Here is a 26,593-nt window from a genome sequence, read left to right as displayed (position 1 = left end):
ATGATAAGTAATATATTTCTGCTTGTGATGATAAGCAGAAAGTTGGACTCGGTTCCGGAGCAGAGATCCGTAGGTCCGCTGGGTCAGGTCACATGAGCTGCTTAGTAGGCCTACAGATCTCGGCTCCGGAACCGATGTCCAACCTTCTGTGTATCTTCACAGTACTGCCCCAGTAGTTTGATGGTAGATTAGATCAATTACAATCATAATGGTTTTTCTTTTTTATTAATAAACCATTTAGGTAATTTTTCACATCCCAAGCTCCACCCCCTTCTCTCAACCGTCCAATCACAACTGTTGCTTATCTCAGTCAAACAAAGACTTTCTGTGGGGCTCTTTCTTGACCTCCATGGCATAGCGACACTTTCCTCGGTCAAGCTCGAGGGCTTGATTGGCCAATTCCAGCACACAACTTAAAGAGTAGTTCCTGTTATCTGTTCTCTCTCTCTCACACACACACACACATCCTAGAGTGACACACACATCCTAGAGCAGGGGTTGGCAATAGGCGGCCCGCGGGCCGAAATGGGCCCGCCAGCAATAATTTCTGGCCCGTCAGTTTATTTTGAGAATATGATATTTATTTTACGCGCAGAGTGTCTTTGTGAAGCTGTATCTATCTATTCATCATATCTATGTCTGTCACTATAGCCAATTGAAATGCTAGAAATGGTCACGTGGACTGGGAGAACCAATGGAATAGTCCCACCGGGCCGCGTGTATATGTTCCCTAACGCACTTTCACTTCCGCGTTTGAGTCATACTTAAAATACGGGTTTAGGTGACTCTCGCGTGTTGACATGGCAACACGAGGCAATGAAGCGACTGTGTTCAAGTTGGCACAAGATAAAGTACTTGCATTCAACGCGAGTGGACATTTGACATGTTTCAAACATTAGCAGGGATTTTGGAGGACCGAAACAGAAACAATAATAAGCCCAGGGCAGGGCTGCATTATGGTGAGTTGTGTTTTAATAATAATAATAATACATTCGATTTATAATACACCCGCCGCGGTGCTGCAAATCAAATGCCCACCCTACTGATCTGTTCATGTGTTATAATAATAATAATAATAATAATAATAATAATACATTCGATTTATAATGCGAGCACCTGCATTAAAATCAAATGACTGATCTGTTCATGTGTTATGCACCCGAGAGGCACTTTATAATAGAAAAAAGACAGTGCAAACATACAGTACATGTCGCTTACAGTTTATTATGCCACCTATGCAGCTCGTTTATTTTGACAAGAGTTAAAAAAAAATTCACTATCATTATATATTAGCCATTGTTTTTGGTCCTGGCCCACCATTCAATCGCTTGGGGAAAAATTGGCCCGTGAGCAAACCTAATTGCCGACCCCTGTCCTAGAGTGACACACACACACACACACACATCCTAGAGTGACACACACACACACATCCTAGAGTGACACACACACACACACATCCTAGAGTGACACACACACACACTCCCTGTGACAGGTGCCGACATGAGCCACATGGGGCCCTGTGTCTTAACGAGCTCACAATGTGCAGTTGACCAAGAGTAGGAGGATGGATCCCCAGGGTCCACATCTGCCCAGCACCCCCCACCCCCCCCCCTCCCCGCAATCACGCACATACGTACAATCCCTTCTTGTGGGATTAATCACATTGGGAAATAAGAAGGTGGGGGGGGGGGGGGGGGTATATGTCCAAGAGAAAAACTCTCCCTTTCTCCTGCGTTTCTTTTTATTGTGTCTAATATTCACACAGCCAGGGGGTTGTTTTCATCTTATCATCAACTTCAGCTCAACGCTTGGATGGTTAAAACTTGCCTCCGAGCCGCAGGCCTCCCTGCACGAGAGGAAACGTGAATGCGACAGAAATATTCCCCAAACACTGCATTAGCCCTTCTTATTGATTATTATTATTATTATTATTATCGTTTTATAATTGTTCCCCTGATCACGCCGCAGCATACGTCTGCTCTGCGCCCGATGCCTTTTGATTGACAACGATAAGTCCAAGCTGTGTTCTGACTCTCAGGGTGAGATGACGTGAGGGATGACAGTAGGGTACCTGTGTTCTGTTCTGACTCTCAGGGTGAGATGACGTGAGGGATGACAGTAGGGTACCTGTGTTCTGTTCTGACTCTCAGGGTGAGATGATGTGAGGGATGACAGTAGGGTACCTGTGTTCTGTTCTGACTCTCAGGGTGAGATGATGTGAGGGATGACAGTAGGGTACCTGTGTTCTGTTCTGACTCTCAGGGTGAGATGATGTGAGGGATGACAGTAGTGTACCTGTGTTCTGTTCTGACTCTCAGGGTGAGATGATGTGAGGGATGACAGTAGTGTACCTGTGTTCTGTTCTGACTCTCAGGGTGAGATGATGTGAGGGATGACAGTAGTGTACCTGTGTTCTGACTCTCAGGGTGAGATGACGTGAGGGATGACAGTAGTGTACCTGTGTTCTGTTCTGACTCTCAGGGTGAGATGACGTGAGGGATGACAGTAGGGTACCTGTGTTCTGACTCTCAGGGTGAGATGACGTGAGGGATGACAGTAGGGTACCTGTGTTCTGACTCTCAGGGTGAGATGACGTGAGGGATGACAGTAGTGTACCTGTGTTCTGTTCTGACTCTCAGGGTGAGATGACGTGAGGGATGACAGTAGTGTACCTGTGTTCTGTTCTGACTCTCAGGGTGAGATGATGTGAGGGATGACAGTAGGGTACCTGTGTTCTGTTCTGACTCTCAGGGTGAGATGACGTGAGGGATGACAGTAGTGTACCTGTGTTATGACTCTCAGGGTGAGATGATGTGAGGGATGACAGTAGTGTACCTGTGTTCTGTTCTGACTCTCAGGGTGAGATGATGTGAGGGATGACAGTAGTGTACCTGTGTTCTGACTCTCAGGGTGAGATGATGTGAGGGATGACAGTAGTGTACCTGTGTTCTGACTCTCAGGGTGAGATGACGTGAGGGATGACAGTAGGGTACCTGTGTTCTGACTCTCAGGGTGAGATGACGTGAGGGATGACAGTAGTGTACCTGTGTTCTGACTCTCAGGGTGAGATGATGTGAGGGATGACAGTAGGGTACCTGTGTTCTGTTCTGACTCTCAGGGTGAGATGATGTGAGGGATGACAGTAGTGTACCTGTGTTCTGACTCTCAGGGTGAGATGATGTGAGGGATGACAGTAGTGTACCTGTGTTCTGACTCTCAGGGTGAGATGATGTGAGGGATGACAGTAGTGTACCTGTGTTCTGTTCTGACTCTCAGGGTGAGATGACGTGAGGGATGACGGTAGTGTACCTTTGCATCAAAGGCGTGTTTGAAGATCTCACACAGGGTGCGGGCGTAGTCTTGAGACTTGCCGGTCTCAGTGGCATACAGTATGGTGGCTCTGACCCTCTTGGCCATGGCCTGGCCCATCAGCTTGGCAGAGAACTTCACAGCCCTGCGGAGAGTGAGGGGAGGGTGAGAGAGAGAGAGAGAGAGAGAGAGAGGGGTAGAGAGAGCGAGGGGAGGGTAAGATAGAGAGATAGATAGATATATAGAGAGAGAGGGGTAGAGAAGGAGAGAGGGGTGGAAAAGGAGAGAGAGGTAGAGAGAGGGGGGTAGAGAGAGAGAGACGGGGGGGGGGGAGAAAGAAAGGTGAAAGTAAGTGTGAGTGATTGATTAATTGATTGATTGATTGAAAAGGTGAGAGCAAAAACAAGAAAAAGTATGGGAATGAGAAAGACGTAACACCAACAAAGAAGACAGGAAATGTACCATAAACATGGTGATTCGGCACGGCAAACTCTCCTGTCATGTAAAAACAAGCCTCCCTCCCTGCTGGACGCGTCTGCTAACCCTCCTACCCTACAGGAGAGCTGTGCCATGGATGTTTGTGTGATTCACTTCTGCAGACAGAGTGCTTTACGTCAAAGTAGCGGATGGATGACGATCGTGATTACCTAGCTTGTCATAGCCTCGGGGGAATCACAATAATGGCACAGCGGAGCATGCATGCACACACACGCATGCACATACACACTAACAAAGAGCTAACAAAGTTCTGATTAGGTCCCGGGGGGTTGATTGGACGAATTACATCGTTGAGTACATCAGCTTCCTTCCTCTGTCTCCCTGCCTTGTCTCATCTCATTGATCGGGTGAAGAAATGAAAGTAGGACAAAAAAACAAACATAGGATCAACAGAGAATGGTTTGTTTGGCTCCGTATTATCATTGACATCGGGCAGAATAATTGGTAACATTTTACTTAATAGAGGCACAAATAATTAAAAGTGCCCAGCCCAGGAACCAATGAGGAGATATATCATTGAGCATAATCCTGAGGCTATAGCTTCTTGAATCACACTCACTTGGCTAGCTTCTTGAATCACACAAGTGATGGAAATTACGGCTCTTTGAAGAGAGTCCTTTCAGCTCCGTTTCCTTTAATCGTTATATATATTTCATTTGAGGACGGGGGTTAGCCTACTTGTTTTTTATACGTCTTAAATCAAAATATTTGGTTTATCCACAGAGTAATCACTAGGCACTGTAGGCCTAGTCAGAGTCAGAGTCAGAGTCCTGGACTGATTTTCAGGACTCGTGACTCGACTTGGTCTTGTGCACTGATGACTCGGACTCAAGCATTGACTGCATTCGGACTCAGAACGTGCAGACTCCAACTTGACACATAGTTATTTACTTATTTTGTAATAGGCCCTAATCATTTGGCATAAGATATTGATGGCTAGTGCATTTGTTTGACTATTGTGTCACAAAGTAAATAAACTCCCTTTGAAATGGTGACTGCTGTGTCATTTATGTTTAATGTAGACCTTTTTTTATTTGTATGTCGGCTCTTTGACTGCCAGAGTGGAGTGGACTCAACCTTGATGACTTGGACTCGGACTAGGTCGACTTGGGCTCTTCTTTGGTGACTCGGAATTTAGTAACTCGACTACAACACTGTCACTAGGATAATGATGGGATAAGATTCACTTAAGCTAGCTTCTTGAATCACACTCACTTAGCTAGCTTCTTGAATCCGATGGTTCTTTTCTTGGTGGGGGTCCCATTGACTCCTTTCCACACATGGTTATTCCAAGGGTCAGCCTGTGGCAACAGAGAAAGGAGGGTACAGATAATAGAGATAACACTAAGCACAGAGGGGTGTAGTGTAGTGTGAGGGTACAGATACACTAAGAACAGGGGGATGTAGTGTAGTGTGAGGGTACATATACACTAAGAACAGGGGGGTTTTAATTCAGTACTATTTTATTGTTGCATCATTTTACTGTCTATTCTATTCTACTATTTTATTGCACTGCACTATTTACTCTGTCTATTCTACTCTTTTTATTATTGTCTATTTTAAAACTGCAATATAATCAAACCATTAACAGGGTGGCCTGTTGGATCCTAATGTGAAAAACTGTGATTTTACATGTCTGCACTTTGTGCTAATTTTGTGCCCGTCTTTTTTTCGGTTGTGGAGCACTTTGAGCTGCAATTCTTGTATGAAAGGTGCTATACAAATAAAGTGTATTGTTATTATTAAAGGGACAGTTCCTGGCCACACGGCCTCTGCTTGTTACCTGGTACTCAAAGGAGGGGGTGAGGCGGTAGTTGAGCATCTCCTGGTGGAAGACCGGCGTGATGCTTCCCGACATGGGCGGCACAATCCACACCCAGTCCCCAGGACAGCCTCCCCGCACCCGGTACTCATTCTCCATGTGTTTCATGAAGGACTCTGTGGCCGAGTGGTGGTCCACTATGGTTACTTTACACAACTGGGGACACAAAACAGGTATGGTATTTTTAGGGCTTTTTTAACCTTTATTTGTCTAGGCCAGACTTATAGAGCACACATACATGTTTTGAGTAGCTTCCTGTTACGCCTAACACACAGTTGCACACATACACACTATCTGCCCAGAGCAACCAAAATTCAGGCATCATAGCAGCATGGGGGAGGGGGGGTACAGGTAGTAGAAGACATGATACAGGTCGTAAAATTATCGTACAGTGGAGAAGTACAAATAAAAATAGATAAAAAAAAATAGGCAGTGTAAACAATAATTATAATTAACTCTGGGCATGCGCATAAGGGCAAGTAGGCAGAGTAAAAAGGTCAAGGTGCAAGATGAGGGTATGTATGCCCTCTCTAATTATATTTTCCCTACAATAAATATAGTTACCATATATATATATATATATATATATATATATATATATATATATATATATATATATATATATATATATATATATATATATATATATATATATATATATATATAATCTAATAATATATATACAATTTAAATAATCTAAAATAATATATATAATCTGTTGGCCATTGAGCAGCTCCAGTGGTTGGGGGTTAAGTGCCTCGATCAAGGGCAACAATAGGTGTTGCAACACTCTACATCCCTGCCTGGATTCTATGTATTTACCTGTTAGAAGTATCACTGTTAGAAGGTAGAGAACCTGTAACCCACACATCAGACCAACACAATATATGTAAACAAAGTGAAATACCAAGCAGGCCTCTTTTACCTGGAGGCCATTGTTTGACGGCATTACAGATTCTAGCTTTAATGTGTCATGATTGCTAGAAGTCTCAAAGTAAGTGGTTAGCATGACCACAAGCATCCCTGGACCCACCTGGAAGCTGTACAGCACTGCAATGTTGATTTCCACCAGAGCCTGGTCCTTCCATAGGGAGGAGGTCTTCCTGGTGTCCAAGGCCATCAAGTTAGCTACCTCCTGAATGAAACCATAGTGTAAACAGCCATCAAGTTAGCTACCTCCTGAATGAAACCATAGTGTAAACAGCCATCAAGTTAGCTACCTCCTGAATGAAACCATAGTGTAAACAGCCATCAAGTTAGCTACCTCCTGAATGAAACCATAGTGTAAACAGCCATCAAGTTAGCTACCTCCTGAATGAAACCATAGTGTAAACAGCCATCAAGTTAGCTACCTCCTGAATGAAACCATAGTGTAAACAACAATCATGTTAACTACCTCCTAAATGAAACCATAGTGTAAACAACAATCATGTTAACTACCTCCTAAATGAAACCATAGTGTAACAGCCATCAAGTTAGCTACCTCCTGAATGAAACCACAGCGGGGTCATCCCTATGTTCCCCGGGTTCTATGTTCCTGCTTAAAAAAAAATTGTCCTATGTTCCCCCCTCCCGAAATAAAGGTTCTATGCTCCCCGGTCCCGCCCGCTCCCGAACAAAAAAAGGGTCCTATGTTCCCCGCTGAAATAAGGGTCCTATGTTCCCCGCATGCGAGTTACGTGATGTTGTGGATACATGAATATAGCTTGCCCGGGGACACAAACCTTCAATACGCATTAACAGCTCTGTCTTTTAATACACACTTATATCGTACAGTAACGTCAAATAAGATATTGAAAGATAAAGGATGAAGTTACAAAGGGAAAAGGGCAAAAGCAATTACTCTTTGACAATGCTACAGCGCACAATAAAAAGAAAAGATCCAGGCGGAATTAAATATGCCATAGGAGTAGAAGGGTTTTAAACTGACGTCAAATCGGAGCAAAACAAGCTGAATCCGCTTCAAGAAGACGCATGGCATTGGGTATATACTAATTACAACAAGACATTAATTAATTGCATTGTTACTGTTCACATGTGTGGTGCCGGTAGTGGTAGTGGTGGTAGTTTCTCTGTTAGGACATTATAGCTGAAATATATAGCCTAGCTATAGTCGGTCTGATATATATTAGAGAAATAGTAAAGTAATATTCTCCAACGCACAACGGACAACGAAAAAGACGTCACTCGCCACTTAAAGAAATCAAAAGCATGTATTTAACAACCTCAAAAACGTTTGAAAACACGCTTTATATTAACTTAATAAATAAACAAAAACGAAAAATCTACTTATGTCAACGAAAATGTCCAGTAGGCCTAACTAAATAACATACATCTTTGTTACACTCAAGCATGCAGCGTCTGATGGCCGAATCTGTCAGACGGCACTGGAGTAGATATACAGTACTGTTACATCCAGAACACACACACACACACATACACAATTACACAATTACACATGTTGCACCATCTATACACCCTCACACAACTCTGTCGCTTTTTCGGGAGTAGCGGGGAACATAGGACCTTTTTTTAGTCGCGACGTGTACGTTTGAGAACACTACCGTAAGCTGACATGGTCGGCCCTCACACAACTCGGTCACTTTTTCGGGAGCAGGTAGCGGGAGCGGGGAACATAGAACCCGGGGAACATAGGACCCTTTTTATCGCAAGCGGGGAACATAGAACTGCACCTTATGTGACACTGTGAATAATGTGAATATTCCTCAGCTAGTCAGATAGTAAATTATATTGACCATATTGATCAAATTGTTTACACTGCCTGTGTTGTCTTTTACTACCTGTATACTGTGTTGTTTTACTACCTGTACCCCTCCCCCCCTCCCCCCCATGCTGCTATGATGCCTGAATTTCCCCAAGGGGATCAATAAAGGAATATCTTATCTTATCTTATCTTACATAGGACCCTTTTTATCGCAAGCGAGGAACATAGAACCCGGGGAACATAGACATGCTCCCTAAACAGCTATCAAGTTAGCTACCTCCTGAATGAAAACATAGTGTAAACAGCCATCATGTTAACTACCTCCTAAATGAAACCATAGTGTAAACAGCCATCATGTTAACTACCTCCGAAATGAAACCATAGTGTAAACAGCCATCATGTTAACTACCTCCGAAATTAAACCAGTGTAACAGCCATCAAGTTAGCTACCTCCAGAATGAAACCATAGTGTAAACAGCCATTATGTTAGCTATCTCCTAAATGAAATCCTAGTGTAAACAGCCATTATGTTAGCTACCTCCTAAATGAAACCATAGTGTAAACAGTCATTATGGTAGCTACCTCCTGAATGAAACCATAGTGTAAACAGCCATTATGTTAGCTACCTCCTAAATGAAACCATAGTGTAAACAGTCATTATGGTAGCTACCTCCTGAATGAAACCATAGTGCTGTAAACAGTCATTATGTTAGCTACCTCCTAAATGAAACCATAGTGTAAACAGCCATTATATTAGCTACCTCCTAAATGAAACCATAGTGTAAACAGTCATTATGGTAGCTACTTCCTGGGCCCTATTCCCCGTACCTGGTTCAACTAAGTCGATCAAAAGTCCCATTATCCAGATTCAATTAACCCGATGTTTGAATCCGGGATGTTCCTGTTCCTCGAAGGTGGATTCAGTCTCGTTCATTTGAACCAGACTTGAGACTCAGGATAATTGCGCGCGGCCGCCTCAGCTGAAAAGACAGCAGGTGTCGATCGCAGAAATCCTGATCTTCTAACGGCATTGATTGATTGATTGATTTAAAACTTTATTAACAGATTGCAGAATGGGTACAATGCAGTACGGCTCAATAGCCTCGCCGACAAGTTAAATGCATAATATATAGGCTAATTTTAAGTCCCTCATTACCCCAATCAATCAGATTATATTTCTTTAAACGTGCCTGCTGGCAGTAGGCTTGGAGGGAGGCTTGCAGTTACACTATTAATCAGGTTTTAATCTGTTTCGGACCTAATCCATACATGCATTGAATTGATTACCCTTTGGTTTATACCAGTGACACCTCATGTTCATCATCAGATAACAGTGCTTGAAAAGATAAATGCATTTTCTCAAATTCATTCATTCATCAAAAACGTCAAAGGCTCATTCAATTTATCAAGTCACGTCACGTCATCAAATCCATCAAACAGCGCATCTCCTCATATATTTTAATCCCAGTTACAATATCACAATAACGTGTGACACTGTCACAGTGACAGTGATACAATTAAATACTCCACAGATTCAGATTCCTCATAATTCATATCCACAATCCGCGCATAGACGCTTCAGCTTGAATGAAACGCATCCGGGTGCTCCGTTAAGCAAATACACAGCGAAGAATATTAAACTAATCAGAGCCAAACACCCGGTTTCATTCATTAAAATATCCCTGCGGGATTCACATTTGCAATGATCCGTTTAGTCCGTTATTAAAATAACTGTGTCACGAGCGCCGTATCCGTATAAATATGACGTGCATTATATAGGACAAAGTAAATTCATAGGCTGAATATGATTTATTATCAGCATTTTAGGTAGACCTATTATTTTACATTTCAAATGAAGCACAAAAACATAATTCAGAATGGCATAATGGGATCTAGACTGTGAGAAATATTTCAGGAAGCGAGCTGGCATTTCTTTGCGGGGGCGTGGCCATGGTTCATCCAGCTAACTGAACTTAACCCTGCCCTCGACCAGGTTCAAACTTTCTGATCTGTTACCATGGCGATTTAGAAAATCCGACGTCGGGAATGGAAATGTCTGGCTTAAGTCAAGCTATGCTGAAAATTATCCGGCTAACTCAGTTAGCCAGGTACGGGGAACGGGGCCCTGAATGAAACCATAGTGTAAACAGTCATTATGTTAGCTACCTCCTAAATGAAACCATAGTGTAAACAGCCATTATGTTAGCTACCTCCTGAATGAAACCATAGTGTAAACAGTCATTATGGTAGCTACCTCCTGAATACTCCAAAAAAGGGCCATAAGGATAGTTCACATTGCAGGTTATCGTGATCACACTAACATATTGTTTTTGGAGTCAAAGACATTGAAGTTAAATGATCTTGTGGAATTTAAAACTGCACAATTAATGTATAAAGCAAAAAGTCATGCACTTCCAAGAAACATTCAAGAATTGTTCTTTGATAGGGAGGGGGTTTATAATCTGAGGGGAGAACACAATTTAAAAGTGCTAAATGTACGCACTACCATGAGAAGACACTGCATCTCGATATGTGGAGTGAAACTGTGGAACAGTCTAAATGTGGTGCTAAAGAAATGTCTAAACATGAGACAATTCAAACTGATGTATAAGGAAAGGATGTTCACAAGGTACAGGGATGAGGAAGGGACTTGATATTCACGGGTGTTTACATTTTTATTTTATTTCTTTCATGTTTTACATATATAGTTTTTGTTTTGCATATATATTTTTTTTTCTTTTCTTTTTTATGTTTTAAAATAGTACACTCATTTGAGTAGTGGAAAAGGGGTAGGATTAAATAAGTGTATACTTCTTCCTACTCCTTTTCGAACATGTAGATTGAGTTGTGTTTTGCTTTTGTTATTGTTTGTTTGTATTCATTGCATGTTCGAAATAAAGATTTCAAATCAAAATCAAATCAATGAAACCATAGTGTAAACAGCCATCATGTTAGCTACCTCCTAAATGAAACCCTAGTGTAAACAACCATACTTGTAGCTACCTCCTGAATGAAACCATAGTGTAAACAGCCATCAGTTAACTACCTCCTAAAATAAACCATAATGTAAGCAGCAATAATGTTAGCTAACCTCCTGAAAGGCCAGAAACCATAGTGTCAACAGCCATCTTTCAGTGCAACAACAGTGATGAACAATGATGTGATAGTAACTGAGTCAATGACCTTTACAGTTGATGCCGTTTGTGTTTAGCCATCAGAGAGTCATGGTAGATAGAGAGTGAGCCACGGGGACGTGGTGGAAAGACACCTCTCATCATTTGCATTAAAAGTACTAATCACCTTGTACCACAGCAGTTATCTCCAAAGAGTGGTGCCTGAAATGAGGATGTTGTGAATATAAAAGAAAACAACACTTAAGTGTGGAGAGCACTAAATAAAACAGTTTCCCTGGCAGTAAAGGAGAAATGCAGACGCAATGACACTCAATACCCTCTCGTCATGTCACGATTCTATGCTGGGTCACGACAGAGTGTGCATCACCACAGTTATGATAAGAATACACTGCCTGCAAGGTGAAAAGCAACATTTGCAACTAAGAAGACAACCCTTTAACCACCACACTACCAAAGGGTTAACCCTTTCACTGTGACAATACAGAAGGTTAACCCTTTCACTACCACACGACAAAGTGTTCAACCCTTCACAACCATAGAAGGTTAACCCTTTCACTACCACACTACAGACAGTTATCTGTAGTGTGATAGTGAAAGGTTAACCTTCTGTAGTGTGGTAGTGAAAGGTTAACCTTCTGTAGTGTGGTAGTGAAAGGGTTAAACATTAACAGTACACCGTTAGCACGCAGGACCAATATGGATCTAATGTGCGCATAGCCCCTAGCTATTCTAGCTGTAGTATAACATTATTCTAGCTGAAATAATGCTGTTCAAGCAGGATGCTGGGGACAAGGCATTTAGATGGCATTCTGATGCATTGTTAAAATGCCTTCATCTCAGGCTGCGGTTACATTAGGGCCAGTTTCGTTTTCAGTTTTCAGTTTCAGTTTCATTTTTCAGAACGCTACGTAATGGCAGGCAAGTTAGACATCGTTTTGCCTCCTGAGCACAGTGATGTATATACATGTAGTACAATGCCAAAGCAGTAGGTGGCGATGTAGTTCAAACATGAAGGCCATTTTCAACCAATCAGAAAGGTTGAACGTGCCACTACACTCTCTGCTAAAAAACAACAATCCACCATCTTTAAATACCTCGCATGAGCCATTTAGCCAACGTAGCATTTATTTTTCAGCAAAGAAAGTGCAATAAAAGTGCAATAAACAAAACGGATACATTCACTGTGTGTTCTGCCTATCATTTGTTGATGAAACAAAACCAACATCAACACAATTTACCACCGAGAGCGGATAGTTTAGTCTCACAAAAAGATCTAAGATGTTGTTAGCTACATGCTAATGTGAATGGCATTCTCCATGTATATAGTTAGCATCGAGGCTATTAACGTAGTAACGTTAACGCTAGTAGAAATGGATGAAAACTTTATTTAACAGATTGCAGAATGGGTACAATACAATACGGCTCAATACACACAATTGTTAAGGGTATGAAGACTGTTGTAGTTTTTGACTGGGCTCCTTATAACAATAACTTGACAACACGTTGGTAGCCGCAGCTACTTGGGACAGCTCTGCTGTAAACACTGGAAATAACCGTGCGGGTCTCTACTGCGCATGGGCATTGGGCAGAACGGCTCCGTATCCGGCTCGCGCAAATTACATGGCACCATTGTCGGCGAGTTTCGGCGAGTTTCCAAAACGAAAACACCCTTTGAGCGTTGCCACTAGGAAAACGCGTTTTCCTGCCAAAACTGCGTTTCTTTCTAACTTGGACATGCAAACGTAATCATTCGAAAATAGAACCTTGCTGTTTTACCCCAGTGTAACCATGGCCTCAGGCCATGCGCAGCATTTTAAACAGATGTGGTTCTGCACAGAGTGTGCCTAGGTCTTGGTTTACATAATATAATTACTATAAAGAAGGGTGAAATAGCTCATTGTTAGAAACCCGATTTATCTCTAATGACAATATTTTGAGGAAGCCAGGCAGGTCAACTGTACAAATAGATAACGTCTGATGCATAACAACTCACTCTCTACCTCCCTTTCCAACGGGTTCCGGTTCTATCTCTTATCACAGAATACACTACCTCCAGGATGTTGTAGCGGGAGGTGTCGCAGAAGTCCCTCACGCCAATCTCTGTGCCCATGTACCAGCCGCTGAAGGGGCAGCCCGTGAACTCCTGCCCGCCGACCTCCAGCAGCATGTTGGACACCGCGGGGAGGCCGTACCACTTCAGGTTCAGCTCCTGGAACCACTCGTACCTGGAGGCAGAGGATGAGTCACAGTGAACCGCTCGTACCTGGAGACAGAGGATGAGTCACAGTGAACCACTCATACCTGGAGGCAGAGGATGAGTCACAGTGAACCACTCGTACCTGGAGGCAGAGGATGAGTCACAGTGAACCACTCGTACCTGGAGACAGAGGATGAGTCACAGTGAACCACTCGTACCTGGAGGCAGAGGATGAGTCACAGTGAACCACTCGTACCTGGAGGCAGAGGATGACTCAGTGAACCACTCGTACCTGGAGGCAGAGGATGAGTCACAGTGAACCACTCGTACCTGGAGGCAGAGGATGAGTCACAGTGAACCACTCGTACCTGGAGACAGAGGATGAGTCACAGTGAACCACTCGTACCTGGAGGCAGAGGATGAGTCACAGTGAACCACTCGTACCTGGAGGCAGAGGATGAGTCACAGTGAACCACTCGTACCTGGAGGCAGAGGATGAGTCAGTGAACCACTCATACCTGGAGGCAGAGGATGAGTCAGTGAACCACTCATACCTGGAGGCAGAGGATGAGTCAGTGAACCACTCGTACCTGGAGACAGAGGATGAGTCAGTGAACCACTCGTACCTGGAGGCAGAGGATGACTCAGTGAACCCAAGGACATCATGACGTGAGCTGCAGTTGAAGTTGAAGCTCACCAATATTTTCCATATGGGCTCCCTATACAAACTGTGGTCTGATGGCTCTCTTTTCATAGAGCTTGTTTTATCTTTGTTGTATTTTGTACATTTTTCCTGTCTTTGTCGTTTCTTTACTTTTATTTTCACTAAACATGAAGCCATTGGCATCTGTATTATGAATGAATGTTCCTTGTGTGTGTGTGTTGTGTGTGTGTGTGTGTGTGTGTGTGTGTGTGTGTGTGTGTGTGTGTGTGTGTGTGTGTGTGTGTGTGTGTGTGTGTGTGTGTGTGTGTGTGTGTGAGTGAGTGAAATGGGTGAATGTGAAGTTGTAAAGCACTTTGGATGAAAGCGCTATATAAATGCAGTCCATTTACCATGATATATTAGGCTACTCTAATCAATGCAAAAATGGGTGGTGGTGTTTTTGTGTCAGTTCTGAGACCTTGTGTTTTTTGTTCTATTCTTTTTGTGCCTTGCACTATATATACGTAGCAATGAGCGAAGCAACTCTGTCATGAAAGGTGAATGTTGTGTTACTGTCATGAAAGGTGAATGTTGTGTTACTGTCATGAAAGGTGAATGTTGTGTTACTGCCATGAAAGGTGAATGTTGTGTTACTGCCATGAAAGGTGAATGTTGTGTTACTGTCATGAAAGGTAAATGTTGTGTTACTGTCATGAAAGGTGAATGTTGTGAAAGGTGAATGTTGTGTTACTGTCATGAAAGGTGAATGTTGTGTTACTGTCATGAAAGGTGAATGTTGTGTTACTGTCATGAAAGGTGAATGTTGTGTTACTGCCATGAAAGGTGAATGTTGTGTTACTGTCATGAAAGGTAAATGTTGTGTTACTGTCATGAAAGGTGAATGTTGTGTTACTGTCATGAAAGGTGAATGTTGTGTTACTGTCATGAAAGGTGAATGTTGTGTTACTGTCATGAAAGGTGAATGTTGTGTTACTGTCATGAAAGGTGAATGTTGTGTTACTGTCATGAAAGATGAATGTTGTGTTACTGCCATGAAAGGTGAATGTTGTGTTACTGCCATGAAAGGTAAATGTTGTGTTACTGTCATGAAAGGTGAATGTTGTGTTACTGCCATGAAAGGTGAATGTTGTGTTACTGTCATGAAAGGTGAATGTTGTGTTACTGTCATGAAAGGTGAATGTTGTGTTACTGTCATGAAAGGTGAATGTTGTGTTACTGTCATGAAAGGTGAATGTTGTGTTACTGTCATGAAAGGTGAATGTTGTGTTACTGTCATGAAAGGTAAATGTTGTGTTACTCTCATGAAAGGTAAATGTTGTGTTACTGTCATGAAAGGTAAATGTTGTGTTACTGTCATGAAAGGTGAATGTTGTGTTACTGTCATGAAAGGTGAATGTTGTGTTACTGTCATGAAAGGTGAATGTTGTGTTACTGCCATGAAAGGTGAATGTTGTGTTACTGTCATGAAAGGTGAATGTTGTGTTACTGTCATGAAAGGTGAATGTTGTGTTACTGTGTAAAGTGTCACAAAACAAGTGACACCTTTTGAAATAGACATCCTGATTCGTTCCAATACAGCCCTATATACCTATTTTTCACATGTAATCATATGCTTCATTTTTTTCAATTATTCAATTGACGATGGACAAAGACCTCACAGGATGGCAGAGTGGGTGTAAAGTGTCACAAAACAAGTGACACCTTTTGAAATAGACATCCTGATTCGTTCCAATACAGCCCTATATATCTATTTTTCACATGTAATCATATGCTTAATTTTTCCATTATTCAATTGACGATGGACAATGACCTCACAGGATGGCAGAGTGGGTGTGAAGTGTCACAAAACAAGCGACACTTTTGGACAATGACATCCTGAGTCGTTCCTATGTGACCAGTATAAATCTTTAAACTGAACTCTGGAAAAATAGCTCTATGATGGCTCTACTTATAAAAAAATGGAACTGAACCTTTAATATCTCCATAAAGAGAGGTCTGTTCTCCACAGTTCTTCACAGGCAAAAGGGAGGAAACCTGCGGAATGTGGGCCCCAGCAAAGGAGATAGAGAGCTGTAAGATGTTAACCCTTTCAGACAGGAAGGGGATTAAGGGTTGAGGGTTGAAAGACGGAGTCCGGAAACTTTTGAGGAGATCTTAAAAAAGAAACTATATAACAATTAAATGTTTAATGTGTACAGTAAAAGTTTTCAAAATGGCATGCTTATAATTGACTGTCAGTAGAGAATAATACTAAAAGAATAATGTGTAAAAAACTGTTTGTCTGGAGGGATTCTTTAAGAGATACTATGGAGGGCCTCAGTCACGTGGTCACCACAGACAAAGCCGTTGTCTGTTTTGAAGGGAAAAGGGACTTTCTGTTACTTAAAAACCACTAGGTAACTAGCAGTAACGATAGTACAAAGAAGGAGGAGTCCATAACGAATTATGTATTGTATGTTGGTTTGCTAAACAAAATGACGACCCTGTGACATCACTGTGTTTAGACCAATCAGGAATATGGTATAATGTCAAATAAAAGAGACGGTTGCCGATGCAAGAGCCAGACTTTTTTTGAGAGATGAGAAGAATGGTGCGAGACACGGGGCACAAGCCGAACCAGATGAGATGTTTTGTTCTGTGCATATTTTAACTGAAATGGACACTTTCCACTTCAGTCTCTTCTTGTAACTAGCTTTTTCTAATTAAAAATACCTCTTTATAAATATCCTTTGTATCCTTTCTTCACACCAGACGGCCGGACGGCCGGGTAAGCATGAAATGTGTTTTGCCTTGTAACTTCACCCTTTGCGTTTTGATTAAAAAGACGGGTAAGCATGGAGATGTATTTTTGCATTGTAACTTTACCAGTAATAATAATAATAATAATAATAATAATAATAATAATGTGCCTGTAATGTGCTTGATTTATGATGTAAAAAACCTCCTGAGTAAGGCTTTAGCCAGACGGAGTATTAATGATGTAAAAACTTTAGAAGTGTGGCTTTATCCCTACGGAGTAAAAGGAGACATATGATTATTGTGATTAAGGAGAAAGGTGGGTTCGGCAAGCCTGGTTTTATCAAGTAATGCCATACAGTAAACTCTACGGCGAACCGAGTAGATTAAAGCGAAATAAAGAAAAGTAAATATACCCCGCAACTCCAATCAATCAACTGTATTACTGGAGGGGACGGGGGGTGCCTGTGTGTGAGCCGAGGTCTGCTGAGTTTAAGCCCTGAACGTTATAGACAAATTGAGTCCTAGATGTCCCACACTTCGCGGGACGCTGCTTGAAGCTGGGATTCGGACTAATGAGTTATGGGATAATCAATCTGACCTCGGTTTACGACCGGTGCTTAACATACTGCCATGAAAGGTAAATGTTGTGTTACTGTCATGAAAGGTGAATGTTGTGTTACTGTCATGAAAGGTGAATGTTGTGTTACTGTCATGAAAGGTGAATGTTGTGTTACTGTCATGCAAGGTAAATGTTGTGTTACTGTCATGAAAGTTGAATGTTGTGTTACTGTCATGAAAGGTGAATGTTGTGTTACTGTCATGAACAGTGAATGTTGTGTTACTGTCATGAAAGGTGAATGTTGTGTTACTGTCATGAAAGGTAAATGTTATGTTACTGTCATGAAAGGTGAATGTTGTGTTACTGTCATGAAAGGTGAATGTTGTGTTACTGTCATGAAAGGTGAATGTTGTGTTACTGTCATGAAAGGTAAATGTTGTGTTACTGTCATGAAAGGTGAATGTTGTGTTACTGTCATGAAAGGTGAATGTTGTGTTACTGTCATGAAAGGTGAATGTTGTGTTACTGTCATGAAAGGTGAATGTTGTGTTACTGTCATGAAAGGTGAATGTTGTGTTACTGTCATGAAAGGTGAATGTTGTGTTATGTGTTACTGTCATGAAAGGTGAATGTTGTGTTACTGTCATGAAAGGTGAATGTTGTGTTACTGTCATGAAAGGTGAATGTTGTGTTACTGTCATGAAAGATGAATGTTGTGTTACTGCCATGAAAGGTGAATGTTGTGTTACTGCCATGAAAGGTAAATGTTGTGTTACTGTCATGAAAGGTGAATGTTGTGTTACTGCCATGAAAGGTGAATGTTGTGTTACTGTCATGAAAGGTGAATGTTGTGTTACTGTCATGAAAGGTGAATGTTGTGTTACTGTCATGAAAGGTGAATGTTGTGTTACTGTCATGAAAGGTGAATGTTGTGTTACTGTCATGAAAGGTGAATGTTGTGTTACTGCCATGAAAGGTGAATGTTGTGTTACTGCCATGAAAGGTAAATGTTGTGTTACTCTCATGAAAGGTAAATGTTGTGTTACTGTCATGAAAGGTAAATGTTGTGTTACTGTCATGAAAGGTGAATGTTGTGTTACTGTCATGAAAGGTGAATGTTGTGTTACTGTCATGAAAGGTGAATGTTGTGTTACTGTCATGAAAGGTGAATGTTGTGTTACTGCCATGAAAGGTGAATGTTGTGTTACTGTCATGAAAGGTGAATGTTGTGTTACTGTCATGAAAGGTGAATGTTGTGTTACTGCCATGAAAGGTGAATGTTGTGTTACTGCCATGAAAGGTAAATGTTGTGTTACTGTCATGAAAGGTGAATGTTGTGTTACTGTCATGAAAGGTGAATGTTGTGTTACTGTCATGAAAGGTGAATGTTGTGTTACTGTCATGAAAGGTGAATGTTGTGTTACTGTCATGAAAGGTGAATGTTGTGTTACTGTCATGAAAGGTGAATGTTGTGTTATGTGTTACTGTCATGAAAGGTGAATGTTGTGTTACTGTCATGAAAGGTGAATGTTGTGTTACTGTCATGAAAGGTGAATGTTGTGTTACTGTCATGAAAGATGAATGTTGTGTTACTGCCATGAAAGGTGAATGTTGTGTTACTGCCATGAAAGGTAAATGTTGTGTTACTGTCATGAAAGGTGAATGTTGTGTTACTGCCATGAAAGGTGAATGTTGTGTTACTGTCATGAAAGGTGAATGTTGTGTTACTGTCATGAAAGGTGAATGTTGTGTTACTGTCATGAAAGGTGAATGTTGTGTTACTGTCATGAAAGGTGAATGTTGTGTTACTGTCATGAAAGGTGAATGTTGTGTTACTGCCATGAAAGGTGAATGTTGTGTTACTGCCATGAAAGGTAAATGTTGTGTTACTCTCATGAAAGGTAAATGTTGTGTTACTGTCATGAAAGGTAAATGTTGTGTTACTGTCATGAAAGGTGAATGTTGTGTTACTGTCATGAAAGGTGAATGTTGTGTTACTGTCATGAAAGGTGAATGTTGTGTTACTGTCATGAAAGGTGAATGTTGTGTTACTGCCATGAAAGGTGAATGTTGTGTTACTGTCATGAAAGGTGAATGTTGTGTTACTGTCATGAAAGGTGAATGTTGTGTTACTGCCATGAAAGGTGAATGTTGTGTTACTGCCATGAAAGGTAAATGTTGTGTTACTGTCATGAAAGGTGAATGTTGTGTTACTGTCATGAAAGGTGAATGTTGTGTTACTGTCATGAAAGGTGAATGTTGTGTTACTGTCATGCAAGGTAAATGTTGTGTTACTGTCATGAAAGGTGAATGTTGTGTTACTGTCATGAAAGGTGAATGTTGTGTTACTGTCATGAACAGTGAATGTTGTGTTACTGTCATGAAAGGTGAATGTTGTGTTACTGTCATGAAAGGTAAATGTTGTGTTACTGTCATGAAAGGTGAATGTTGTGTTACTGTCATGAAAGGTGAATGTTGTGTTACTGTCATGAACGGTGAATGTTGTGTTACTGTCATGAAAGGTGAATGTTGTGTTACTGTCATGAAAGGTGAATGTTGTGTTACTGTCATGAAAGGTAAATGTTGTGTTACTGTCATGAAAGGTGAATGTTGTGTTACTGTCATGAAAGGTAAATGTTGTGTTACTGTCATGAAAGGTGAATGTTGTGTTACTGTCATGAAAGGTGAATGTTGTGTTACTGTCATGAAAGGTGAATGTTGTGTTACTGTCATGAAAGGTGAATGTTGTGTTACTGTCATGAAAGGTGAATGTTGTGTTACTGTCATGAAAGGTGAATGTTGTGTTACTGTCATGAAAGGTGAATGTTGTGTTACTGTCATGAAAGGTGAATGTTGTGTTATGTGTTACTGTCATGAAAGGTGAATGTTGTGTTACTGTCATGAAAGGTAAATGTTATGTTACTGTCATGAAAGGTGAATGTTGTGTTACTGTCATGAAAGGTGAATGTTGTGTTACTGTCATGAACGGTGAATGTTGTGTTACTGTCATGAAAGGTAAATGTTGTGTTACTGTCATGAAAGGTGAATGTTGTGTTACTGTCATGAAAGGTGAATGTTGTGTTACTGTCATGAACGGTGAATGTTGTGTTACTGCCATGAAAGGTGAATGTTGTGTTACTGTCATGAAAGGTGAATGTTGTGTTACTGTCATGAAAGGTGAATGTTGTGTTACTGTCATGCAAGGTGAATGTTGTGTTACTGTCATGAAAGGTAAATGTTGTGTTACTGTTATGAAAGGTGAATGTTGTGTTACTGTCATGAAAGGTGAATGTTGTGTTACTGTCATGAAAGGTGAATGTTGTGTTACTGTCATGAAAGGTGAATGTTGTGTTACTGTCATGAAAGGTGAATGTTGTGTTACTGTCATGAAAGGTAAATGTTGTGTTACTGTCATGAAAGGTGAATGTTGTGTTACTGTCATGAAAGGTGAATGTTGTGTTACTGTCATGCAAGGTGAATGTTGTGTTACTGTCATAAAAGGTGAATGTTGTGTTACTGTCATGAAAGGTGAATGTTGTGTTACTGTCATGAAAGGTGAATGTTGTGTTACTGTCATGAAAGGTGAATGTTGTGTTACTGCCATGAAAGGTGAATGTTGTGTTATTGTCATGAAAGGTGAATGTTGTGTTACTGTCATGAAAGGTGAATGTTGTGTTACTGTCATGAAAGGTGAATGTTGTGTTACTGTCATGAAAGGTGAATGTTGTGTTACTGTCATGAAAGGTGAATGTTGTGTTACTGTCATGAAAGGTGAATGTTGTGTTACTGCCATGAAAGGTAAATGTTGTGTTACTGCCATGAAAGGTGAATGTTGTGTTACTGCCATGAAAGGTAAATGTTGTGTTACTGCCATGAAAGGTGAATGTTGTGTTACTGCCATGAAAGGTGATGTCAACTGGAAGTATTTGCTCCCATCCAAAGTTTGGTGGGAGATCAGTGTGCTAGTGGCGCAAGTCTCCTTGTGGCTTAACGTTACATTATACAAGGAATTTGGCTTGCTCATACAAGAAAGACACATCTACAATAAATATATATGGCAATATTACCTTCTATAAATATACACACACAATGTATATATAGAAAATTAAATAAAACAATTTGTAATAGCGCAATTAAAAAATGATATTCAATACTCGCTCAATACTGGATGAATTCAAAATATTGTGGTCCCCGTTCATTGGCTAGACTCCTCTCTGTGTGTCTGAGAGAAGGCGCTTGTGTCCATGGGGCTCACTGTGTGATGGGCGCCTCCAGGATGAGGCCGTGGGGCTCAGACTCACTGTGTGATGGGCGCCTCCAGGATGAGGCTGTGGGGCTCAGACTCACTGTGTGATGGGCACCTCCAGGATGAGGCCGTGGGGCTCAGACTCACTGTGTGATGGGCACCTCCAGGATGAGGCCGTGGGGCTCAGACTCACTGTGTGATGGGCGCCTCCAGGATGAGGCCGTGGGGCTCAGACTCACTGTGTGATGGGCGCCTCCAGGATGAGGTCGTGGGGCTCAGACTCACTGTGTGATGGGCACCTCCAGGATGAGGCCGTGGGGCTCAGACTCACTGTGTGATGGGCGCCTCCAGGATGAGGCCGTGGGGCTCAGACTCACTGTGTGATGGGCGCCTCCAGGATGAGGCCGTGGGGCTCAGACTCACTGTGTGATGGGCGCCTCCAGGATGAGGCCGTGGGGCTCAGACTCACTGTGTGATGGGCGCCTCCAGGATGAGGCCGTGGGGCTCAGACTCACTGTGTGATGGGCACCTCCAGGATGAGGTCGTGGGGCTCAGACTCACTGTGTGATGGGCGCCTCCAGGATGAGGTCGTGGGGGGGGTCAGACTCACTTGGGGTGTGTGATGGGCACCTCCAGGATGAGGTCGTGGGGGGGGTCAGACTCACTTGGGGTGTGTGATGGGCACCTCCAGGATGAGGTCGTGGGGGGGGTCAGACTCACTTGGGGTGTGTGATGGGCACCTCCAGGATGAGGTCGTGGGGGGGGTCAGACTCACTTGGGGTGTGTGATGGGCACCTCCAGGATGAGGTCGTGGGGGGGGGGGTCAGACTCACTTGGGGTGTGTGATGGGCACCTCCAGGATGAGGTCGTGGGGGGGGGGGGGGGTCAGACTCACTTGGGGTGTGTGATGGGCACCTCCAGGATGAGGTCGTGGGGGGGGGGGGGGGGGGGTCAGACTCACTTGGGGTGTGTGATGGGCACCTCCAGGATGAGGTCGTGGGGGGGGGGGGGGGTCAGACTCACTTGGGGTGTGTGATGGGCACCTCCAGGATGAGGTCGTGGGGGGGGGGGGGGGTCAGACTCACTTGGGGTGTGTGATGGGCACCTCCAGGATGAGGTCGTGGGGGAGCTCAAACAGCTCGGGGTCGTTGCCGCTGGCCTGCAGCAGGAGGGGCAGGACGTCGAAGCGGCCCCTGGGAGCCTTCCAGCCCTGCTGCATGCAGATCTGGGGACCAGAACCAACAGGAGGACATAGGACATGAAAAATCCCCTGATTTTGGGCTGATATTAACATCAGAGTCCTTTTTCACGGAAGTACCAACACTTCTACATTGTCTAATAGAGGGGTCACCAACACAGTGCCCGCGGCAGGCGGGACCACATGAGTCGCCCTCGGCAAGCCTTGCGTTTCTAATCAAATGTTGCCTCATTCATTTCTCCATCACCGCAAATCCACCCCTCAATTATGCGGGGGGCATAATCCCACGGGACAATGCATTGGGAACTTGTGTCCCACGACAAGATCTACCCCCGTGAATATTATTGCGCGGATCGGAATACGGGCGCGTGCGTGGGAGCTCGTGCAAAATCGGCGAGATCTTTCCACGTCGAGGCCCTGACCTTTTCTCTGATGGAAGTGCATTTGGAAGTCATGCCCCCCACCGAGATACAGTAGTACACATCTCTGGCATCATGTCTTTTAAAGTAATACTCTTGAATAGGTTATATAAATAAATGTCTATTTAGTCACTCTATATTTATATAACACAATAGTGATTTCATCCTAAACCCAATTCATGAATGATTTTACATTTGCTGTTCTAAACACTGGTGTCTGGTAGAACATTCCTGGGAAAATCATGTGGCACATAGAAAGTGTGAAGAATGAAGAGAAAACTAACTTAGTTCACTTAGTAGTTGGTCATTCAAGATGGAAATTCATGCAAAGCATTAGATGGAAGTTGATACAGAACAGCAACGATCACTTCTCACCTATAGCCCACTGAGGATCCATACAGAACATTAAAGTAAATGGTGATACATGATCAAATTAAAAAATTTGGATCTTGCAGAATAACTACTTCAAAGCTGGTTTTGGTTTTCATAATACCATATTTTGTAGCATTCTCATAGCCTTTAATTATTTTAATCAAATCAAATGTATTTGTAAGGCCCAACAACACACGTTAATGTCCCCATGGGACGGACACGTCTTCTTTAAACAAGTCAAGAAGAAACATCACAATAAATCAAGAACAAAACAAAAACACCATGAAATCCAAAATAAAATGTAAAATTAATTAATTAATGCCATTAACACTTTGAGTGCCAGCGACGTGTAATGTCGTTATGTCATGCCCCCCGTTGAGTGCCGACGACGCCAAATGTAATTTTTTTTTAGTTAGCGATCTGAATTCATATTTCATCAACCGAGTCTCCCGTTGGTACAGCAGCCCCTCTAGGAGCTCCGATGAAAAAATACCGCCCCCTATCGTCTATCCCTGTGTAACTGCAGGCCATTCGATTACACTGGTGGATCTGTGGGGGGGGGGAGCCTACTGGCTCCACTATGCTGGCGAGGGATATGATGAAGAGGGAAGTGATCGCGAGATGGAAAGCAGCCTGGAATATATATTTACAGCAGCCAATAATCAATCAATAAACGCAATCGATATTTGGAATGGCGATCAGGAATTGGAATAATCTTTTTGGAGAACATCTGATCTAAGGTAAGGAGTCTATGTTACCAGTTTTAGGATAATCAGAGCTGTTTTCACTGAGATAACAGCATGTCCCGTATGTGTATATGTGTGTGTGCTGTTGAGGAAATAAGAGAATCGATTTCTCAGCTTGCTTCTATAGCGTGCATAAGTACACATATACTATCGATAATCTAGCGTTTATTTGAAAACGATTCATAAATAGGCCGACAAATGACAACGTGTCTAGTGTATTCGAGAATATTCCAATAAATGCCGTTTATGATGGAATCTTTCTATTTTCCGGAAATTTTCGAGAAAACGATAGCTTTTCGAAATGCTATAAAAAGGATATGAACCGATTAAAAAACAATCCGTTTCGACAATGTTGACTGCAAACAAGTCATTGATAAGCGACGGGCAGTTTAGACACATAGCCATAATTTAAAACATAGATTATGCGTTTTTAACGCTATCATTGAAGTGGGTGGCGGCATTCAAGAGGGTAAAAAGGAAAACACGGCCGGCACTGAAAGTGTTAATAGTTTGTACATACCTCAGTGAACTCCACGTTAGCAGGGTCTCCCAGGATTCCCCCATCAGGCAGTTTGTAACCTGCATAGCGGATCAGCTGACTGTTCCACACCCGGAAGTCGTGTTTCCCGTCTGTCCGCTGAGGGAAGATGGTGATCGCAGACCTGCACACAGAGACACATGAGGAGGATTAGCATGTCGCTAATGAATAGATGTGGTGAATGAACGGCTATGGATTTGCAATGGGATGTACAAGTTGTTAGATGCTCGCAATGGATAAGCATGTTGCTATACGCTACACAAGCAGCATGTTGATTAAGATGTTATTTACACTTACATGCCAACGATGGATTATGAATAGGGATGCCCGATATTATTGGACTACCGATATTATCGGACTACCGATATTATCGGCCGATATTGGCATTAAAATGTAATATCGGAAATTATCGGTATCGGTAAAAAAATAAATAAATAAAAAAAGTGTACATTTATTTACCCAGGTAAGCAATTAAGAACAAATTCTTATTTTATTTATTGTCAAAAGTATGCATAATGTTGTCTTAATTCCACGACAATATGAGATATGTAATGTTAATTACCTGAAATTATTTGGGGGGGAAACCCCTGCATATATCGGTATCGGTTGATATCGGTATCGGAAATTAAGAGTTGGACAATTTCGGTATATCGGATATCGGTAAAAAAGCCAATATCGAACATCCCTAATTATGAATATCTATGAACTATGAATATGTACCGTAGCAAAAAGCTTCGGCAACTGGCAGATGGTAGGTATTATGTTCATATCTAAAAGGTCATTTTTAATCCAGGTTAAGTAGAGGGAGAGAAAAAAGCATGTACCTTTGGTCCATTCCGCAACTCATTGGTATTTCAATGTCATGACAGGGCAAACGAGTTAACTCTGCTAAGCTGGCTGTTACATCGTTGAGGAGGGAGCAGCTGGTGTGAATCTGGGCCAGTGTAGCTAGCAACAAATCTCTCAGGGCAATCTCTTAGCTAAGCTAGAGAAAGTGGTACGCTACAGACCAGTGGTTCCCAAAGACCAGTGGTTCCCGTACGCGACATCCTGGTGTGCTGCGATAACTGTGCCGGGGGGCAGCCACCATCAAGAGCTACAGGCAGGGAAGTGTGCTAGCTCTCATCAACAGCAGTGTGTCGTTAGCCATTCTAGTGTAGTAATATGATTTTAGTCATGTGTGTCAGCGAAGCGTCACACAACTCTGCAGATTGAAGAAGCCAAGCTGGTGCACTAGATTGGAACACCGCCATGCATTGAAGAAATCGAACTGGCCAAACATTCTCCAGTTTCATGTCACGGGTCACTCATGTTTCATCAGTGTAGCTGGGTCCTTAACTCTGACTCATGTTTCATCAGTGTAGCTGGGTCCTTAACTCTGACTCATGTTTCATCAGTGTAGCTGGGTCCTTAACTCTGACTCATGT

At 42.3% G+C, this 26,593-nt stretch overlaps 1 protein-coding gene across 1 annotated transcript in view; it reads right to left on the bottom strand.

Moving 5' to 3' along the window:
- Positions 1-26,593, bottom strand: part of nos1 (nitric oxide synthase 1 (neuronal)) — a gene marked incomplete at its 3' end in the record, with an annotated part of 99,134 nt that overhangs the window by 37,909 nt on the left and 34,632 nt on the right. The window contains exons 5-11 of the mRNA XM_084307826.1: positions 25,149-25,290; positions 22,979-23,118; positions 13,539-13,713; positions 6,663-6,764; positions 5,591-5,785; positions 5,023-5,108; positions 3,310-3,454 (exon numbers count right to left, since the gene is read on the bottom strand). Coding sequence (XP_084163952.1) covers positions 3,310-3,454; positions 5,023-5,108; positions 5,591-5,785; positions 6,663-6,764; positions 13,539-13,713; positions 22,979-23,118; positions 25,149-25,290 — 985 coding nt within the window. The remainder of the gene's footprint in view (positions 1-3,309; positions 3,455-5,022; positions 5,109-5,590; positions 5,786-6,662; positions 6,765-13,538; positions 13,714-22,978; positions 23,119-25,148; positions 25,291-26,593) is intronic.

The sequence above is a fragment of the Notolepis coatsorum genome (assembly GCF_963971535.1).
Source record: "Notolepis coatsorum genome assembly, chromosome: 2".
Taxonomy (NCBI): domain Eukaryota; kingdom Metazoa; phylum Chordata; class Actinopteri; order Aulopiformes; family Paralepididae; genus Notolepis; species Notolepis coatsorum.
Note: the sequence above shows the minus strand (reverse complement) of the source record. Positions and strands in the feature narration are given on the sequence as shown.